At 40.6% G+C, this 18,514-nt stretch overlaps 1 protein-coding gene across 2 annotated transcripts in view; it reads left to right on the top strand.

The window, feature by feature from the left end:
- Window positions 1-18,514, top strand: part of WHRN (whirlin) — a 133,883-nt gene that overhangs the window by 77,255 nt on the left and 38,114 nt on the right. For both annotated transcript variants that reach the window (XM_036751271.1, XM_036751270.1), the window contains exons 5-6: window positions 14,363-14,565; window positions 15,534-15,570. In XM_036751271.1, the coding sequence (XP_036607166.1) occupies window positions 14,363-14,565; window positions 15,534-15,570 (240 nt within the window). The remainder of the gene's footprint in view (window positions 1-14,362; window positions 14,566-15,533; window positions 15,571-18,514) is intronic.

The raw sequence follows: 18,514 nt of genomic DNA, 5'->3' as shown, positions 1-18,514 counted from the left end.
ATCCTCCACCTCCACCTCCTACTGACTTCTCACAAATTATCTGTGTTTGCAGAAATGTTAGCCATGTCTCAGGAATACATGCCCATTGACTACTGCTGCTGCTGTGGAGGGGCATTTGTAACAATATCTTAGAATCGTAGAACCTTCACATCATTGACTCTGGGAGCTGGAAATGACCTTCAGAGCATCTAGTCTCTTGCAAGCATCTGCTCTATAGAATCTGTGACAGGTGTTCATCATCAGGTGTCTGCTCGAACATTTCCAGTGACAGGGAACTCACTACTTCTTGAAGTTGGCCATTCCACTGTCACATAGCTCTTCTATTGTTGGTAGAGAGCTTTAATTTTAGGAACTTCTTTCTAGTGAGCTAAAACTTTCTTCTCTATGTCTTTTCTCTGGAGCTGCACGTGAATAAGTCTAATCCTTTTACCAGATGACAGTCCTTCAAATATTGCTATCTTCCTCTTCTCAATTGGTAGAAATGTACAGTATTAAATGTTTCCCAGGGAGCTTCCTAAGGTACCAGGTTAAATTTCTGGGAAGCAGTTCAGGCCCTGAGAACAGAATGCTCTTTATAGATATTTGCCAAGCTGATTACAAAAGCTTATTATCTCAAGTCTCATCCATACTAGTACCCAACCAGGACTTGTACATGGAAGGGATGCCCTCTGCCGTCTGACCCCAGCCTGTGGTTGCAGCCTTTTCTTTCACTACTTCTTTTACATGTACTTCCTAGACATAGGTTTTGGTTCCAGCTTTGATTAACTCAAATGGCCCTGGGGAAGTCATTTCACCTCTGTGCCTCTGTTTTTTCAGCTGTAAAGTGGGGATAATAGTTGTGACACTACTTATTTCAGAATAGTTGTGGGGAAAGCACTTTGAAATGCCATAGAAATGTAAACTATAATTGTTGTTTCTTTTCTCTCCCACCAACACCCCAGGTATTTTTTTTCATACTCCCTTTGGTATTCTTATGACCCCAGACCTTTACCTGTCTTTCAAGGCCTGGATCGATCTCATTTCCATGAATCCTTCCTCACCCTGTTGCTGACTCATTATAGTGCTTATCCTCTATACCACTCATGGGATGCTTGTCAATATACTGTCTTGGATTAGAGTTATTTGTGTGCGTGCTTATTTCTCCTTGACTAGGCTGTAACTCCATTGGTGCAGCGACCCTGCCTCGTGCCCCCTAGCTCACCACCCCCCCACCCTGGCACTAAGCATGTGGCTTTGCAGTATTCTGTTCAACATGTATTTGCTGACAGAATCAAATTCATTTTGTATGCCATAGATATACAGAGATAATTCATGCCATGCCTGCTTTGTTTACTGAGAGAAATTGATTCACTGCCTATTGTGGGCACAGAAGAGAATAGATTCCCTAGGAACTGTTCATTGTCCTAGGTGGAGGAGAAACACCATGTTCTGTCCTTGGCAGGTTCCTTCATGCTTGTGTTGGTACCTGAAGGAGTTTGCTTTGTCACCTGATAGACTGCAGATGATGGAGGGATCTTACCTTATCCTGACAATGAAGGGCATTTCTGTGGTTTGCTATCACTTGGGACATCTTAAGTGATAAATATTACTTCTAGAGTGAAAAATAAAATGAAAATGCTTTTATTGTTTTATCCTTCAATGCCCTCCGCAGCAGTACTCCCCACCCTCCACCCCCATATGGGTGATACTGGGCACCTAATTTTAGGTTTTGAAAATGTTGTCCATTTGAATGTGTGGGCAGGGGGAAGCTAACTAGTCAGGTGATGCAGTCCAGATGCATTTTGTTTTGTTTTCTTGTTTCACGGTTTGTTTGGTTTTCTCCCCCCTCTTGATTAGCAAGAACAAAATATTAGCCTTGGCTTCCTGGTCTGTAGAGACTGTGAAAATTGGTGTATGCTTCCTTAAATGTCAACTTAATTGTGAGTCCAGCTTCAAAGAGAGCTCCAGCAAAAAGTAGCATTTTTGTGCATAAGCAAATACAGCTGCCAATGTATTTGTAATGTACTGGCTTTTCTCCCAGGAGCTCTACAGAGATTTTTTTTCAATATGGCACATAGAATCATAGAATGCCAGAGCTCGAAAGAGCTTAGGAATGTAGAATGTTAAACTATAGAATATATAATGTCAGAGCTGGAAGGGACTACTTAGAACACAGAACATTAGACTATATCATATAGAATGTCAGAACTGGAGGGGACCTTGAAACATAGAACGTTTAAGCTATTGAATATAGACTATCAAAGCTGGAAGGGACCTTAGAATGAAGAATGTTAGGCTGTAGACTCTAGAATGTCAGAGCTAGAAAGAGCTTTGGAATGTAGACTATTAGACTATAGAATATGGACTATCAGAGCTAGAAGGGACTTAGAATGTAGAATTTTAGGCTAGAATATAGAATGTCAGACCTGGAAGGAACCTTGGAACATAGAATGTTACACCATAGAATATAGTATGTCAGACCTGGGACTTAGAGCATAGAATGTTAGGCTATAGAAAATAGAATATCAAAGCTGGAGGGGACCTTAGAATAAAGAATATTGGGTTATAGAATCACAGAATGTCAGAGCTAGAAAGAGGTTTAGAATGGAGAATGTTAGACTATAGAATATAGAGTGTCAGAGCTAGAAGGCACTTAGAACATAGAATGGTAGACTATAGAACATAGAAATCTACAGCCTGAAGAGCTGTTAGAGGTCATCTTGCTCCAGCTGGTTCAAGGAAACTTAAGCCCAGACTAGAGAGGAGACTTCCTTAAGTTCACACAGAGCCAATGGAGCAAAGACAGTCTCTTGACCCCCAGGCTTGGGCACTTTCCCCTACGTGAATTCTTTTGCTGTGCCCTACTTTTACCTGCACTGATCAGTTCCCACATTTGTTCACTTTAGCCTTTCTCCTCTTGTTTTAATATAGCCCATCCAAAGTGATCACCCTTTCCTAAGGGAATGGTGAGTCACTTTCTGTAGATCACCTCAATTTTTTTTAATAGGAGAAGAGCTACCAAAGCTACCAGTATACGTAAAGTAATCTCTTGGACCTCCTGGCTTAATCAAAAGGCTGAGTTAGAATGAAGTTAATGAGGAGGATTACTTTTTTTTTGCTTAATAAAAATGACAGGGACTTACTTAAGAAAACAGAGCATTTCGTTGATATTAATATGCATGTCTAAACACCACAGTGGCACCAAAGTAGCATAGCTGAGTACATACCCAACTAAGCAGAGTTCAGCTAGAAGAAGATATAGCCATATGAAAGGTGGGTTAGAATAGGTCCCAAGCCCTATGCCAAGGGCTGGGGATACAGATATAAATAAGTCAAGAGAAAGACCTTACTCTCAAGGTGTTTACATTCTGATAGGGGAAGATGTAATAGGGCTATACAAAAAGACAAAAAGAAAGAAGAGAAACTTGACTTAATAAATTGATGGAAATAAGCAGGAAAAGAAATGAAATAATCTCGATCAACCAGGCTAGAGCGTTCCAGGGAAGCTTTCATTTGCAGCAAGTCAATGGCGTAAAGGGAAGTAAAATAGGAGACAGACACAGAGAGAGGAAAAATGTGTTGCCGAGAAGAACTCTTTGCACCAAAGCTCAGAAGAGAATCAAAGGGAAAGGCGGAGGAGGAAAGAAGCAGCAGAAATATTTTATTTTTATTAAAATTATTAACGATTTTATTATTCTGAATTTGAGAAGCACTAGCAAACATGAATATTTTCATAAAGAAAGCACAGAAAATGTTCAGTATATGAAATGACAAATCTAACTATGCACAGCTTGTTTTTTTAAAGATATACCAAATTTGCCACATGAATACCCCCAAACTGTCTCAATTGTTTTGTTTCCCACTAACCTCCTTTGCTCTCTTTTCTTCCTTTTCTTTTGTGTTGCTATCACACTAGCCCTTCTCTCTATCACTTATTCCCCTCCCCCCATTTTTATAACTCTGCCTTATAATAAGTTAGCATAGTCATTCAAAACAGATCTATGTATGTGACCATGCCCAGAAAGCATGTGTTACTCTGCCCCTCTAGTCTATCACTTTTCTCTCTGGAGGTGGGTAACATCCTCAGTTCTCTGGAGTCAGGATTGGTCATTCCATTGTTCAGAGTTCTTAACAGATTTCAAAGTTGTTAGTTTTTGCATTGTTATAGTTATTATTTAAACTGTTCTCCTGATTCTGCAAACTTCCCTTAGCATCAGTTCATATAAATCTTCCTGAATTTCTTTGGATCTTTCCTGATTTCTTAGAGCACAAAAATATTCCATTGCATTCATATATCATAATTTGTTCAACTGTTCCCCAATTTGTGGGTACCCCCTTTGTTTTTATTTCTTTGCAGCAAAAAAGTGCTTCTATAAATATTTTTTAACATATGGCTCTTTCCTCTTTCTTTGATCTCTTTGAGGGACATATATACATATATGGTTAGTAGTGACATTGCTATATCAAAGGGTATCCATAATTTAGTAATTTGGCTGGGGGTCTAGTTCCAAAATGCTTTCCAGAATAGGCAGACCCTTTCACAGCTCCATCAGAAGCACATTGTTGTGCCCGTCTTCCCACAACCACCCCATAACTCTCATTTTCCTTTTTTATCACCTTCACCAATCTGATGGGTATGAGATGAAACCTCAGAGTTGTTTTAATTTGCAGCTCTCTTATTATTAGTGATTTGGAGAATTTTTTCATATGGTTGTTCATAGCTTGCTTTTATTCTTTAGACATATATTTGCTCATGCAAGAGGATACTTTTTAAACCATGGTTTTAGTGGAGTAGAAACTATAATTGCTAGGGAATAAAGAAGAAACATAACAAGGAGAGGTTTCATACTGTACCATCCCAGGGATTGGTAAGTTATGGCCTGAGGGCCAAATCCACCCTGCTGCCTGTATTTATTTTTAAACATTTAAACATTTTTGTAAAAACCATTCTTAACTCCCAACTGAACAAAAACAGGCGGTGGATGGATTTGACCTACAGACCCTACTGATCTCTGGTAGAATATATTTGGGTGCAGAGAAGTACATGAGTGAAAACAAGGAAGGGAGATTGAGTCAGGCTAAAGTGAAGGGTAGTTGTTGCAGTGGAACACATGACTGAGCTGGTTAGGTAACCTGTTAGAAGGCTTTGAATGTGAAGCAGAGGAACTTGGGCTTAATCCACCAGTTATTAAGGAATTGGTGTAGGTTCATAGGCAAGGAATGCTTGGAAACCACTGATACTGTGCTGCAGTGATGATGTCATCGATGGAGGCGCTATCTCTGGTTGTGAAGAGCACATTCTCTCATCTTGTGCAATACTTTTCCTCCCATAAATCCTTCACACACGGGGTAGGGTCTAGCACAGGTTCCCAAACTTATTTGGCCTACTGCCCCCTTTTCAAAAAAGTATTATGCAGAGCCCCCCCCCCTCCGGAAATCTACTTTCTTGTTTTTGTTTTTTTTTTGGCAGGGTAATTGGGGTTAAGTGACTTGCCCAAGGTCACACAGCTCGTACATGTGTCAAGTGTCTGAGTTTGGATTTGAACTCAGGTCCTTGGTGCTCTACTCACTGTGCCAGAAATCTACTTTCCTTAACTTTTTAATGGTTTTTTTTTTTAAATTTGTATCATTTCAAACTACTACTGCCGCCCTGGATCATTCCAGTGCCACCCCCAGGGGGAAGTATTGCCCATTTTGGGAACCTATGGCTAGCCACTTAGCAGTAGGTCTTCTAGAACTCTTGGCATTGCATGGATAATGACGGGGCAAGTGCTATAAGAGGGCAGCTAGGTGGTGCCATAGTGCACAGAGCACTGGGCCAGGAGTCAGAAGACTTCTCTTCCTGAGTTCAAATCTGGCCTCAGACACTGGCTGTGTGACCCTGGGCAAGTCACTTAATCTTGTTTACCTCGATTTCCTCATCCATAAAATGAACTGGAGAAGGAAATGGCCAACCACTCCAAAATCCTTGCCAAGAAAACCCCCAAAAGGAGTCACCAAGAGTTGGATGTGACTGAAAAGTGACTCAACAACAACAAATGCTATAAGATGCAAGGTTTTTTTTTTTTAATGATTATGGAAGCAATGTTTTTAGGAAAACCAATCTAGCAGTTATATATTGGAACTTGGGGCCACTAAAGGAAAGAGTCCAGAATCTGAGTTCTAGTCAATCAATAATCAATAAAGTAAGTGAGAAATACTAAGTGCCAGTTATTGTGCTAAGGACTGGGGACAGAAATAGAAAAATGAAATAGTCCCTGCTTTAAGGAGCTTGTATTCTGTTGGAAGAGACAACACTCACATTATTAAGTTTATACAGAATATATAAAACACAAATACAAACAAATTTTGGGAGGGAAGACACTAGGAACTAGAGGATCAGGAAAGGTTTCAAGATGGCACTTGAGCTGAGCCTGGAAGGAGACAAGTGATTCTGACAGGCTGGGCTAAGGAGGGAATAAACTTTCTGGGCTTGGAGGATGGCTGGTGCAAAGGCATGGCGGTAGGCATGTTAGGGAGCAAGATGCCAAATTTGACTGGATTGTGGTGTGAAAAGTGAGTCATGTATAATTTGGCTGGAAAGTTAGGTTGGGAACAAGCTGTGAAGATCATTACCTGCCAAACAAAGTTATTTCTATTTTATCCTAATGGCAATAGGGAGCTGCTGCAATGTATTGAGTAGGAGAAGTGATCAGTATGCAAAAGGAAAAGTCACTCTGGGATCTTGTGGAGGGTAGATTGGAGGGGTCAGGGACTGGATGTAGGAAGACCCATTATGAATTTTTGAATGGTCCAATAGAGAAATGAGGAGGACCTGAACTAGGGCAATGTCATGAAAGTACAAAAAAGGAGTCAGATAAGAGAGATGTTGTAGAGGTAGAAATAATTTGGTGTAGTAAAAAGTGCTGAACTTGGAGTAAAAACAAGTCCTGAATTTAAATTCCACCTCAGATACTTATTAGTTGTAACCCTGGGCAAATCATTTAACTTCTCTCAGCCTCAGTTTCCTCATCTGCAGAATGGAGATAATCAGAGTACCTCCCAGGATTGCTGTGAGGATCGAAAGTGTTTGCAAATATTAAAATGTTGTATGAACACTAGCTTATTTATTGTATTAGGAGGTGAGCACAAGGAGCCAAGGATGATGCTGAGGTTGTGGACAATAGAGATGGGGAAATGGCAGTGACCTCTATAGAAATAGGGAAGTCTGGAAGAGGGGTGGGTTTTAGGGGAATGATAATGAGTTCTGGTTTGATCCAGTTGAGTTTAAGATGTTTATGGGACATCCAGTTTGAAATGTCCAATAGGCAAAGTGGGATAAAGAATCATTTAGGGAAGAGCAAAAGGATCACCTGGATGAAGTGAGGGCCCAACCCAGTTGAGATTAGATAACGTAAAATTTGTTAAGGACTAAGGAGAGAGATTTTGGTTAAATTTACAGATCTGGGAGTCATCTTTATGGATATGATAATTAAGCCTATAGGAGCCAATCACATCAAGGAAGCGAGACTAGAGAAGAGAGAGAAGGGGACTCCAAAGCTGGAGCTGTTGGGTAGGAGGAGAGTTAAAAAAAAAAAAAAGAATATTGTCAAGATAATAAAAAAAGAGAGAGAGAATTGAGGAGAGGGCAGTCAATAAAATGAAATATTGCAGAAAGGTTGAAAAGGTTGGGGACTGAGAAAAGGCCATTAGATTTGACATTTAAGAGATTGCTGGCAACTTTTGAGGAGGAATTTCAGTCAATGATGAGATTGGAAGGCAAAATGCAAAGGGTTATGAAGTAAATGGGAAGAAAAGAAGTGGAGGCAAGGAAAGCTTTTTTCTAGGAATTTGGTTGTGAAAGAGTAAAGATATAGGACAATAGCTTGAGGGCATCTTCTCAAGTATAGGGTTTAGTGGGGATTAAAAAAAAATTTCCCAATTGCATGTAAGAACATTTTTTTTAACATTTGTTTTCTTTTAAATTTTGAGTTCCAAATTTTCTTTTTCTTCCCTCCCTTCCCCCTCCCCTCCTTGAGAAGTCAAGCAGTTTGATATAGGTTATACATGTGCAGTCATGCAAAACTTATTTCCATATTAGCCATGTTGTGAAAGAAAACAGACCAAAAAAAAAAAAGGACAAGGAAAATAAAGTTTAAAAAAAAGTATGCTTTGATCTGTATTCAGATTGCATCACTTCTTTCTCTGGAGGTAGATAGTATTTTTTGTCATAAGTCCTTTGGAATTTCTGAGATCATTGTATTGCTGAGAATAGCTGAGTCATTCACAGTTGATCACCATATGATATTGCTGTTATTGTGTACAGTGGTCTCTTGGTTCTGCTCACTTCGCTTTGCATCAGTTCATGTACGTCTTCTAGTGGGGATTTTTTTTACAGGTGTGAGTGTGTGTACTATAGACAGCAGGGAAGTGGGATTTGGGGGAGATTGATGATTAGAGAAAGAGGATGAATATGGTACAATCTGCTGGAGAAGGCAGGAGGAACTGAGAGTATCTTTAGATGTCCCCTTTTAGAGGACATGAATGTAGAGACATTGGAAGAATGAATGCCTCTTTTGTCAGAGACTGGAGTGAAGGAGGAGAGAATGGGAATGGTGCCAGAGAGTTTTGAGTTGTAGAGGGAGAGATAAGATGCAGCTCATGGTGAATGGCCTCTATTCTGTAAGTAAAATATAAAGCAATGTTCTAGTCTGGGGGACTGGGAGAGTGAACGGGATGAGAGAGGCTTGAGGAGAGAAAAGAAAGCTTGGAATAGCCTCTGTGGGGAGTGAGATAAGAGAACCAGTTAGGGAGGAGTTAAGGGATTATATTGCAGGAGTGGGAGCCCAGTTGAGTAATTAGGTGGCGCAGCAGATGGAGGGCTGGCTTTGGAGTCAGAGACACCTGAATTCAAATTCTGCCTCAGATACTTATGAGCTGTGTGACCTTGGGCACAGACTTAACCACTCTCAGCCTCAGTTTACTTATCTGTCAAATAGGGATTATCATAAAATTTACCTCCCAGGGACGCTGTGAGGGCCAAATGTGATAACATGTAAAGTGTTTTGCAAATCTTTAATCTCTATATAAATGCTAGTTAATATTATTTGTAGTGGAACCTGTCAGCATACTTTTGTGATTCTTTCAGTTCTATTTAGCAGCATATAAGTAGGAGTGGAAGAGGCAGAGGAGAGCAGTAATCCAGGGTGGGGGTCTGGAAAAGTAAGATCAGAACTCCTAGTTCTGTCTCTTACTTGCTAAAAACCACAACTCTAGACTCCTCTCTCTTCATCTATAAGATCAGCACATTGATGCTCTCTAAGACCCCTTCCAGCGTTCTGTGCTCTACCATCACTTGTTCCAACCTCGTGTATGTATGAAGTAAGTATCATGTTTACACCAGCTGAGCAAGCTGTTATGTTTGTAATTATACTGAATAGCCTTAAAAAATGTAGTCAGTACTGTTGGCTACTGTAGAGTGTGGACTAAGATGGCATCCTGTGTGGCTTGGTGTTTGGATGTGGATTTAGAAGACCTAGGCTTAAATCCCAGCTCTGCATAGGGGTACCTATGAGACCTTGGACAAATCATTCCCTCTCTCTTGGCCTTGGTTTCCCCTTCTGGAGTTTCGGATGCCATCAATAACCCTGTGACCTTGCATACCATTACTTACCTTCCCTTCACCTTCTTCCTGTGCAAGTCATTTCATCTCTCTTGACCTCAGTTTGCCCTTCTTGTGTTTCTTCTCAAATAGCATTAATAGCTGTGTGATCTTGAATGGAATTATTGGACTTTAGCTTCCTCTTCTGTACAGTAAAGGAGTTGGGCCAGATGACCTTCAAGGTCCTTTTTAGCCCCAGTGTTCTGTGGTTCTACTCCACTAGTGTCACTGACAAACATGTGGATGTTTTACATGAGACTCAAGTAAGGACTCAGTCACTCTGGGACTGATTAGCATTTTCTTCAGAAAAAAAAAGTTATTTGGAGAAAGCCCAGGACAACCAAATCTTGGAAATAAGAGGGGTTGGTTAGGAATATAATGGAAAAATCCAATTTTACAAGCACTCTGTGTAGGCATTGTGCTGTGTTTAGATAGTAAGATCCTTGAGGGCAGAGACTATCTTTTGCCTCTTTTTATATCCCCAGTGTTCAGCATAGTGCCTGGCACAGAGTAGGCACTTATAAATATATATTGATTGATTTATTGATTTGGTTGGTTGCTGGGTGCTGGGGATATACAAAGACAAAAATAAAATTGTTCATCCCTCAATGAGCTTACGTTTTACTAGGAGAAAACAAGATAATAGCTAGCTGACTCTATACAGTGCTTTAAGGTTTGCAAAGAGCCTTACAAATATCTCATTTAATCCTCTCAATAACCCTGTGAGGAAGGTGTTTTTATCACCATTTTATAGATAAGAAGACTTAGGAAGAAGTGAAATGACTTCCCCAAGGTGATAGAGATAATAAATGTCTAAAAGGGATTTGAACTCAGGTAGTCTTGGTTCTAGGTTGGCCATATTCCTTGTGCCCCACCACTGCATCAAGATAAGTCTAGATAAATTGCTGAGTGTATGCGAAGTGATTTCTGGGAGGAGAGGTGGAAAGCACTGACAACTGGGGACATGAAGAAAGGCCTTGTGAACTGAGTCTTGAATAGAGCTAGAGATTCAGTGAAATGGAGGGGAAGAGAGAGAGATTCTATGTAGAGAGATGGAGGCCATTTTTTAAGTCATGTCTGACTTTTCGTGACCCCATTTGGGGTTTTCTTGGCAAAGATACTAGAGTGGTTTCTCACTTCCTTCTCTAGCTCGTTTGACAGATGAGGAAACTGAGGCAAATGGGGTTAAGCAACTTGCCCAGGGTCACACGGCTAGTAAGTGTCGAAGGCCAGATTTGAAATCAGGAAGATGAGTCTTCTTGACTGCAGATCTGTCACTCTACCCACTGAGCCACCTAGCAAATAGGAGAGAGGCAGAGGTAGTAGAAAATGAAATAGTGAGAGTATGTAGAATAACAACAAAACCAAGACAATTTGACTGGAATGTAGAGTACGTGAAAGCAGAGAATATGAAATCAATCTGGAAAGATGGATTGGAGTCAAATTGTGAAGGGCTTCAGAAGGCCAGCACAGGAGTTTGTAGTTGATGGATAATCAGGCAATAAGTCAGCTGCTGAATCTTCTTGGATGATGGAGTTAGATCTATGCTTTAAGAATGCCAATTTGGCAATGATGTGAAGAATGGATTGTAGACAGGAGAGACTGGACATCAATGCATGGTGATGGGACAGTGGAGAGAAGGGGATGGATAAGAGTTGTCATGAAGGTACAATTTACAAGACTTCACAACTAATTTGTCATGGAGGGTGAGGAAGGACCTGAAGTAGGGGACCTGGTTGATTAGAAGGATAGTGGTGCCATTGATAGAAAGTGGGGGAAGGTTGGGGAAAAGTATATAGGTTATACAAGTTATATTTTGAACATGTTGAATTTGAGATGCCTATGTGATCTGTATACATAGAGATGTCCAGCAGGTGATGTGGGACTAAAGCCCAGGAGAGAGATGAGGACAGGATACTTAGATCTGGGTAGATCTATATGGAGATGATAATGGGACCCATGGGAGCTAATGAGATCACCTGAGAGGAGGACCCAGGACAAAGTCTTGAGGCAGAACCATACAAAACAGGAAGTACTTGGATGATGGTCCATCCAAGGAGACTGAGAAGGAATGGTAATAATGGTAGGAGACCTACAGGAGAATAATATCGTGAAAACCCAAGGAGGAGAGAGTATCCAGGAGAAGGGAGTGAACAGCTTTGGAAGAGATAAGAAGTATGAGGTCTAAGGAAAAACCACTGTATTTAGGAATTAAAAGATCATTGGTAACTTTGAAGAGGACTTCAGAGGACAAAGAAGTGGGGTCTAGGAGTTTTGTAGGGAAAAATAGGGGTCATATGAAATGGTAGCTTTTGCTTGGCAGGGGTGGGAAGAAGATGGTAGAGTCATTCGTAAAGTTTTTTTTTTTTTTAATGATCAAGGAAGCCTAGGCATGGTAAGTAACTTAATCTTCCTCTGTCTTAGTTTCTGCATTTGCAAAATGAGGGGGTTGGACTTAATGACCTCTAAGATCACTTTCATATCTATGATCCTGTGATTATGGGCAACAAATAAGGGCCAGAAGATGAATAGAGATTGAAGGTTATGAAGAGAGATGAAATGATTGAAATATGAGCTCCCACAGAAGACAGGAGTCAGCCAGTTTATTAGAATTTATTATGTACGTACTATGTGCCAGGCCCTGTGCTAAGCATGGAGGACATGAGGAAAGGTGCCCTTAATTTTCCCCTCCCTTCCCATAAAAAATTAGGCCCTGCTCTCAAGGAGATCACAGTCTAATGGTGGGTACAAGCTGAAAGGCTGACTTGGCTTAGATAACTACCTTTTCTTCCAAGACCAGAGCAGAGGAGGAAAGAATGGGGGGAAGGTGTGGAGGAGAGGGACAAGTTCATAACTGACGATCTTCATTTTCTGTGTCAGGTATCCAGAACCTGGCTTCTTCTTGCCTTTCTGGTCTTCTCTCCTTTATTAGACTGTGAGCACCTTAAGAGCAGGAACTTTGTAAGGTAAACACTTCCTTTGTAACTCAGGTGCTTAAGGCAGTGCCCGGTGAATAATAGTTGCTTAATAAATGTTTGTCGACTCATTGATTCTCAGTCAACCTCCATAATCTAGCTGTTCTAATCTCTTTATAGTTCCTTGAACACGATCCTTCATTTCCTTTCTCAGTGTCTTTGTATTGGCCGTCCCTCATGCTTGGGCAGCCAGGTGGCACAGTGGAAAGAGTGTTGGGCCTCGAGTCAGGGAGGACCTGAGTTCAACTTTGGCCTTAGACACTTACTAGCTGTGTGACCTTGGGCAAGTCGCTTAATCTCATTTGCCTCAGTTTTGTCATCTGTAAAATTATCTGGAGAAGGAAATGGAAAATCACTCCAGTATCTCTGCCAAGAAAACCCCAAATGGGGTCCTGAAGAGTTAGACATGACTGAAATGACTGAACAACTTGCTTAGAATGCTGTATCTGCTGTCCTTTCAATTCGTCCTCTTAGCTTCTTCTAGATTTAGATCAGGTGCTACCTTCTGCTGGAAACTTTACAGGATCCCCCTGCTGCTCTAGCTTTACCCCAAGTTTGCCTTCTATATGCTCTGTATACATCTTCTGTGTACCTGTTTACATAATTACCACCAGGATCTGGAAGATAAATTATACACGCAAACACACACACACGTACGTATGTGTTTTTATATATATGTATACGTGTGTGTACCACCCATCGATCTGGAAGGGAAATATATACATATCATTATATATAGTGTATAATCTAATTGTATATCATATGTAATCATATTGTGTTATAATATTTATACACAATTATGTAATATAATTTTATGTACACACAGAGACCTAGATCTATTTGATTCCAGGTAATCTGTAGGATAAATGTTATTATAAATCTTTTAAAACTTTGTGTAGCTTTGTGTGGTATGGTGAAATGCACACCGGATATCCCAAGAGATCTGAGTTTGAATCCTGACTCTGACACTTAGTACTTGGCCCTGGAAAAGTTAACTCTCCTCCTTCTGCATCAGTTTTCTCATCTCTAGTGTGGAGATAATAATGATTTTACTACCTACCTCACAGGGTGGTGGTGAGGAAAGCTCTTTAGAAATGTTAAGTGCAAACCTGGTTTATTTGTTACTTTTACTTTTTTTGTTTTATCAGCACACACACCCATATACACACACATATGCATAAACATTCCCCCAAACCTCCCCTCCACACACACACACACACACACACACACACACACACAGAAGGAGATGTAATCTTAAAAAACTCAAGAGGGGCTGAGAAGAGCTTCAGGGTCAGGAAGATGGGAGAAAAATTGTGAGACATGTCCTAGTCCCTCATGGGCCTAGAAAGGACGAGAACCCCAGGAAAGAACGAGACAGAAGCAAGCACTTAGTTTTGGAGGCCGCATAATTTGAGTTCAAATCTCAGCACCTGTGTAATATTGGACACATCATCCAACCTCTGCAGCCTCGGTTTCCCCTGAGATTTCTTCCAGCTTAGCATCTATGATCCATCAAAAGAGAAGCCATGTGGCAGAGGGTTAAACCTCCCGGGATAGAGAAGTATTGATTCAACTTCAATTTAACAAACTTTTGACTATGTGCAAGACCCTGTATCTTGGGACCTTGCCCCTCCAGGACACCCCGTACAAGTTACTTACTCCTTTTTTTATCATCAGGTCCCAGTCCCTTGTTTGTGACAGTTTGGAAGTCTAGTCTGACTCTTTCTGTCTTGGTTCTTATTTTTCTTCTTGGTCTTGATACCCTCAGGTTGGGGACCAGATCCTGGAAGTCAATGGGAGGAGTTTCTTGAACATTCCCCATGATGAAGCCGTCAAGCTGCTGAAGTCATCGAGGCATCTCATCATGACAGTGAAGGATGTAGGGAGGCTGCCCCACGCCCGAACCACTGTGGATGAGACCAAGTGGATTGCCAGCTCCCGGATTGGAGAGACATTGGTGAACTCAGCAGGGTCGGTCACTGGTGCATTTCTGGAAAGTAGAGCTAGTTCTCACAGTTCCTGTACCTGGTGCAATGAGCCCTGCTCTCAGGAGACTGTGAGTCTCTGATTGGGCACTGCCTATGTCAGGCAAGATCTTCAGAAGGGTGGGATGTTGTGCTGTAACTCAGAGCACACTGATTCTGAAGAATCCTAACTCTGTTATTTATTACCTAAGGTAATATGAACGGGTCATGGACCTCAGTTTTTTCATTTGTAAAATGAGATGATTGGACTAGATACTTATCTTTTGGTCCCTACTCTAAATGGTAAATGGTAATTATCTTCTCCAACTCCCTGGTACTTATCTTCTGAGTCTCAGTTTCCCCATATATAAAACAAATCTAGCTCTTTTTGTATCCTCAGCATTTAGCACAGTGCCTAGCACACAATACATATTCCATAAGTGGATTGATTGATAGATTAATTAATGTCTATCTCAACAGGGTTACTTACAAAGATTGATTAAAATAATGTCTTTAAAACACTTTGTAAATCTCAAGGTGCTATGTCAATGTGAGCTATTATTATCAATCATCATTCTCTGGCTTGGGTATAAATCAAGAACCTCCATTACATATGCTGAAATGCACCAGACTCCTATTCCTAGCTGATAGAACGTAATCTCCTTGAGAGCAGGGATGGTTTCATTTTATCTTTGATTCTCCAACGCCTAGTGCAGTGCCTAGCATATAGCAGATGCTGAATAAAATGCTTGTTAATTCATTAATTGTGTCCCCAGTAGCCTATAATTCAGTAACCCTCAAAACTAAGAGCCTAGTTTTCCAGGCCCAGAATCTTAAGAGCTTATTTCTTGGACACCAATGGAAATTCACCTTCTTTTGAAGAAGACGTGGCCTCAGCAAAGAAAAGCAATTTTCTCTGGCCAGGACACTTTGAACCGTTTAGAGGATGCTGAGAATTGTTATCTTTGTTTGCAGGATACCTGGGGATCTCACAGGAGAGGGGACAGCAAAGGTAAGAAGTTCTTAATCTTCTGAGGATTTGATCAACAATGAAAAAGGTCTTTTCTTTGGCTGGTGTAATCCTGACCCAAAGGCAACAGAAGTTGATTTATTCCTATCAGCTCTTAATTGGTTTGAACGTTTTCTTTTCATAGCTTTTTTTGTTCACCCTGGGCAATAACAGATAAGAGATCAAATCTGGCCAGTTCTCTGACTCTTCCTGTCTTAAGACATTTATTGAATTATCAAGCTACTCTTATCTTCACCTTCCCATCCCTGAGCTTCCCTTCCTGGGGGGGGGGGGGTGAGTTAGTGGGGCTCTTGAAAGTGCTCCCTATGAGTCAGGGTCTTTGAGAAACACAGGAATCTGTTTCTCAGCTTAGTCTCTGGGGAAAGCTGTGCTGCGTGAATATTTGGAGGAGGAAAGAGATGGGTGTTTGTGAAGGGGGATGGATTGAGTTTTGATTGAGATGCTGGAACAACGATGTATGTGACCCTGCTTCATCTTGTTATATAGCGTGTCCCTAAAGTCTGAACACATAGGCAAAAATGTATATTTTGAAATATTTGGAATATTAACAGACCTTAGCCCCCTTGACTTCTTTTTCTGGGGCATGCTAAAGGAGAAGGTGTACTCAATGAAAATCACAGATGCAACACACTTGATTGAATGCATAAAAAGTGCATATGGTAAAATTGACGGCAATGTGGAATTATCGCATTCAGTTCACGTGAATCTTGCAAAGCACATCAACCTTTGCATCACAAATGATAGTAATCATGTTGAAGATGTTATTTGTTAATATTCCAATTAAATAAAATATTGTTGAAAATTTCATTCATTTCATTTCTTGAAAATATGCATTTTTGGCTTTGTGTCTAGACTTTAGGAACACCCTGTAGAGTTGTTTTTTCCTCCTCTGAAATCCTGATGCCTCATCCTGGCTTGGAGGTGACCCTAGCTTCTCAAATCCCAAGCCAATGGAGCACAGTTTCTGTTAGATCCTGCCAAATTCTGAAGAGGCTTCGAGTGCAAGGAAACCTCTTCTGTAGTTCTCTTTTTTTTTCCTGTGGACCTTGCTAATGTGTTTAGCATGCATTGTTTTGTGTCTGTATATGTGCTGTATATCCCCCCCGCCTAAATTTCAAGCTTCACGAGGGCCAGGACTGGGACTTAGATATCTAAGCTTTGGATGTCCCACAGTGCCTGACACAGTGTTCTGCCTGCTTTAGAAACTCAGTGAATGCTTATTGTATTGAATCAGGCAATCCAATGGACACTACATCTCAAAGGGCAGAATTTGGAGCTGTGGGTAGAAATTACAGACATAGATTTTGGCTGAATGTGCTGAAAAACTTCTTACCAATTGGAGCTGTCCAGAAGCAGGATGGATTGCCTCAGGAGGTAGCAGACTCTCCTTCACTGAAGGGTCTTTGAATAGTGATTGAGTGACTGGGTATTTATTGGGAATATTGCAGAAGAGCTTTCTGCTCAGTTAAGGGTTAAACTGAGATCTATTCTAAGTGTGAGATTCTGTGATTTTCTTACCCCCCTAAGTTTCGAGAGTCTCGTTACCACCAGGTGATGGTTTTTTTTGGCTATAGTTGTTCACAAAGCCCATGCACTAAATTGTGGAGAAATTATTGTGACCTGCCTTGGGGGAGTAGGTGCCCATGCTCAGTGAAATCATCAACCCTTGAAGTGTTGAAGGAAGTAGGGAAGTTTAAATTTCTTTGTTCACTTTTTTGTGATAATAATAACTCATATTTCCATAGCACCTTTGATTTACAAAGTATTTTCTTCGTGACAACCTTGTAAGATAAGTAGCATCAGTATTATTAGCCCCATTTCAGAGAGTAGGAAAGTATAATCATGGCTAACACTTAAGTAGTGCTTTACAGTTACAGAGCATTTTACATAAATTATCTCATTTGATCCTCATGGCAGGCCCCTGAGATAGTCAGGGCAGGTATTATGAAACTTATTTTACAGAAAAAGAAGCTGAGGTTCAAAGAAGTAAGGCACATATACTGTAGGTCAGAGTTCTCTCATTCTCTTTAGGTTTGAAAGATGTGTTTAGCCACTGCTGACATTTGAATTTGCCTTCTAGAAGCTTGTAAAAGGAAAAGGACCCACATGTACAAAAATATTTATAGCAGCTTTTTTTTTGGTGGCAAAGAATTAGAAAGTGAGGGGATGACCATCAGTGGGGGAATGGCTGAACAAGTTGTGGTATATGATTGTGATGGAATATTATTGTGCTACAAGAAATAACAAGGGGGATGGGTTCAGAAAAACCAGGAAGACATACGAATTGATACAGAGTGAACCAAAAACCCCAAATGGGGTCAGACATGAACGAACCGACTGAATGACAACAACAAAGTGAGTAGAACCAGGAGAACATTGTACAGGGTAACAGCAATGTTGATCAACTGTGAAAGACTTGGCTACTCTGGTCAATACAATGATCCAAGACGATTCCAGTTCCTCATGATGGAAAATGTTGTCTACCTCCAGATAGAGAACTAATGCACTCTGAGTACAGATTGAAGCATACTTTTTTCACTTTCTTGATTTTTCTTGCTTTTTTTTCAACATGGATAATACAGAAATATGTTTTGCAGAACTTCATATGTTTAACTGATTTCGTATTGCTTACCTTCCCTCAGGGTGGGGGAGGGGCCAGGGGAGAGAATTTGGAACTCAAAATTTTTAAAAAGTGAATGTTAAATAAAATATATTTAAAAAGGAAAAAATAGAAGCTTATAGGCAAGCAGTGACATTAGCCATCTCACTAAATTTAATGTTGACACCTACTATGGTCTGTCAGAACCAGTATGTGGAAGCCGTGTCAAAGTGGGCAGGGCGGAGCTGACCCAGGTCTGGGGAAGCCATCTTTAATTTTGTCTGTAATAGGGACATTTTGATTATCTAAAGTCCTAGGGTTGGTGCA

Source organism: Trichosurus vulpecula, chromosome 3 (genome assembly GCF_011100635.1).
Source record: "Trichosurus vulpecula isolate mTriVul1 chromosome 3, mTriVul1.pri, whole genome shotgun sequence".
NCBI classification, from domain to species: domain Eukaryota; kingdom Metazoa; phylum Chordata; class Mammalia; order Diprotodontia; family Phalangeridae; genus Trichosurus; species Trichosurus vulpecula.
The sequence above is the reverse complement of the archived record's forward strand: the minus strand, read 5'-3'. Positions and strand labels throughout refer to the sequence as shown.